This window comes from Opisthorchis viverrini, assembly GCF_000715545.1.
Source record: "Opisthorchis viverrini unplaced genomic scaffold opera_v5_4080, whole genome shotgun sequence".
Lineage (NCBI taxonomy): Eukaryota > Metazoa > Platyhelminthes > Trematoda > Opisthorchiida > Opisthorchiidae > Opisthorchis > Opisthorchis viverrini.
Genome location: NW_008756689.1, coordinates 1 through 982, shown reverse-complemented (window position 1 = coordinate 982; position 982 = coordinate 1). Strand labels below are relative to the sequence as shown.

At 44.5% G+C, this 982-nt stretch overlaps 1 protein-coding gene across 1 annotated transcript; it reads right to left on the bottom strand.

The window, feature by feature from the left end:
* Positions 1-265: 265 nt before the first annotated feature.
* On the bottom strand, positions 266-451 carry T265_12281 (hypothetical protein; the record flags this gene model as incomplete). The annotated part of the gene is made up of 1 exon (XM_009179575.1): positions 266-451. The coding sequence occupies one exon, from the start codon at positions 449-451 to the stop codon at positions 266-268; it is 186 nt and encodes a 61-aa protein (XP_009177839.1).
* Between the last annotated feature and the right edge of the window lie 531 nt (positions 452-982).

Here is a 982-nt window from a genome sequence, read left to right as displayed (position 1 = left end):
ATTTTCAAACTTCACCTGTGGGATTCGTATGCCTGCACCTGTTGTGCTCGTTTCTTTGCAGGCTGGTCGGAAGCACTCAGGTTCTTCAAGGTGACCTATAACTGTGGGATCGGACTGACAACCAAGTCAACTAACTCTTACGGTAAACCGCTCCCACTGAGTAGAAATTAAAGAGTTATGGGAGCCATATCGGAGAAGGGAACGGAAAGGGGCCTACCATTCAAAAGTCTTTGAGAAGGTGGATCACGATGTAAAATCTTATAAATCAGTTACTAGTTAGAAGGACAGTGCCGAATTTACCCCACACGACCGCATCGAACATTTTTGGACCTTGAAGCCTGTTGAGTCCACTCAAATCGTGCTCCACTCCGGATGGAATAGCAAGCCGATCCACTGTGGCTGCGAACAGTGTATACGTTCCAACACTGGCTTCACTGAAGACAACAAACATAGTTTTTGGATTGAGGCGGATACTATCCATCGATAGGTTTCAAAATTGTCGAGATGCTTTCACTGGGCCAGGTATTCGCCAAATGTCTTTTACATCATGACAGGGAGATCGGGAAATCTCAGATGGATGATGCTTGAACTGACGTGAATCGGTAGCTTGGCCACATCAGTGGTGAGTAGTAAATGAGACAAAGTGGATCAACCAAGACTCTGCTACTAGACTGGCACCGCAATGAATTTTACGCGTGGTGGAGGCAATATCTTGGCCAATTATCAAACAATTGTTTTCAGTATTTATTTATGACACTGATACATGAAGGGATTTTGGGTGTATCACAACTTATTGTTGAATCAACGTTTGGCCTCGACAGAGCTGCAGTTATCAGACTGCCTTAGCAAGATACGAAACGGTCCCCGGACCTTATTCCGATAATCAAAGAGATGTGTCATTGCGGAACTGTATTATGGCTGGATAAGGCCTGCTTCTACCAGATATATACATGCCTTGTGGGCTAACTACGAAAAAAGGATT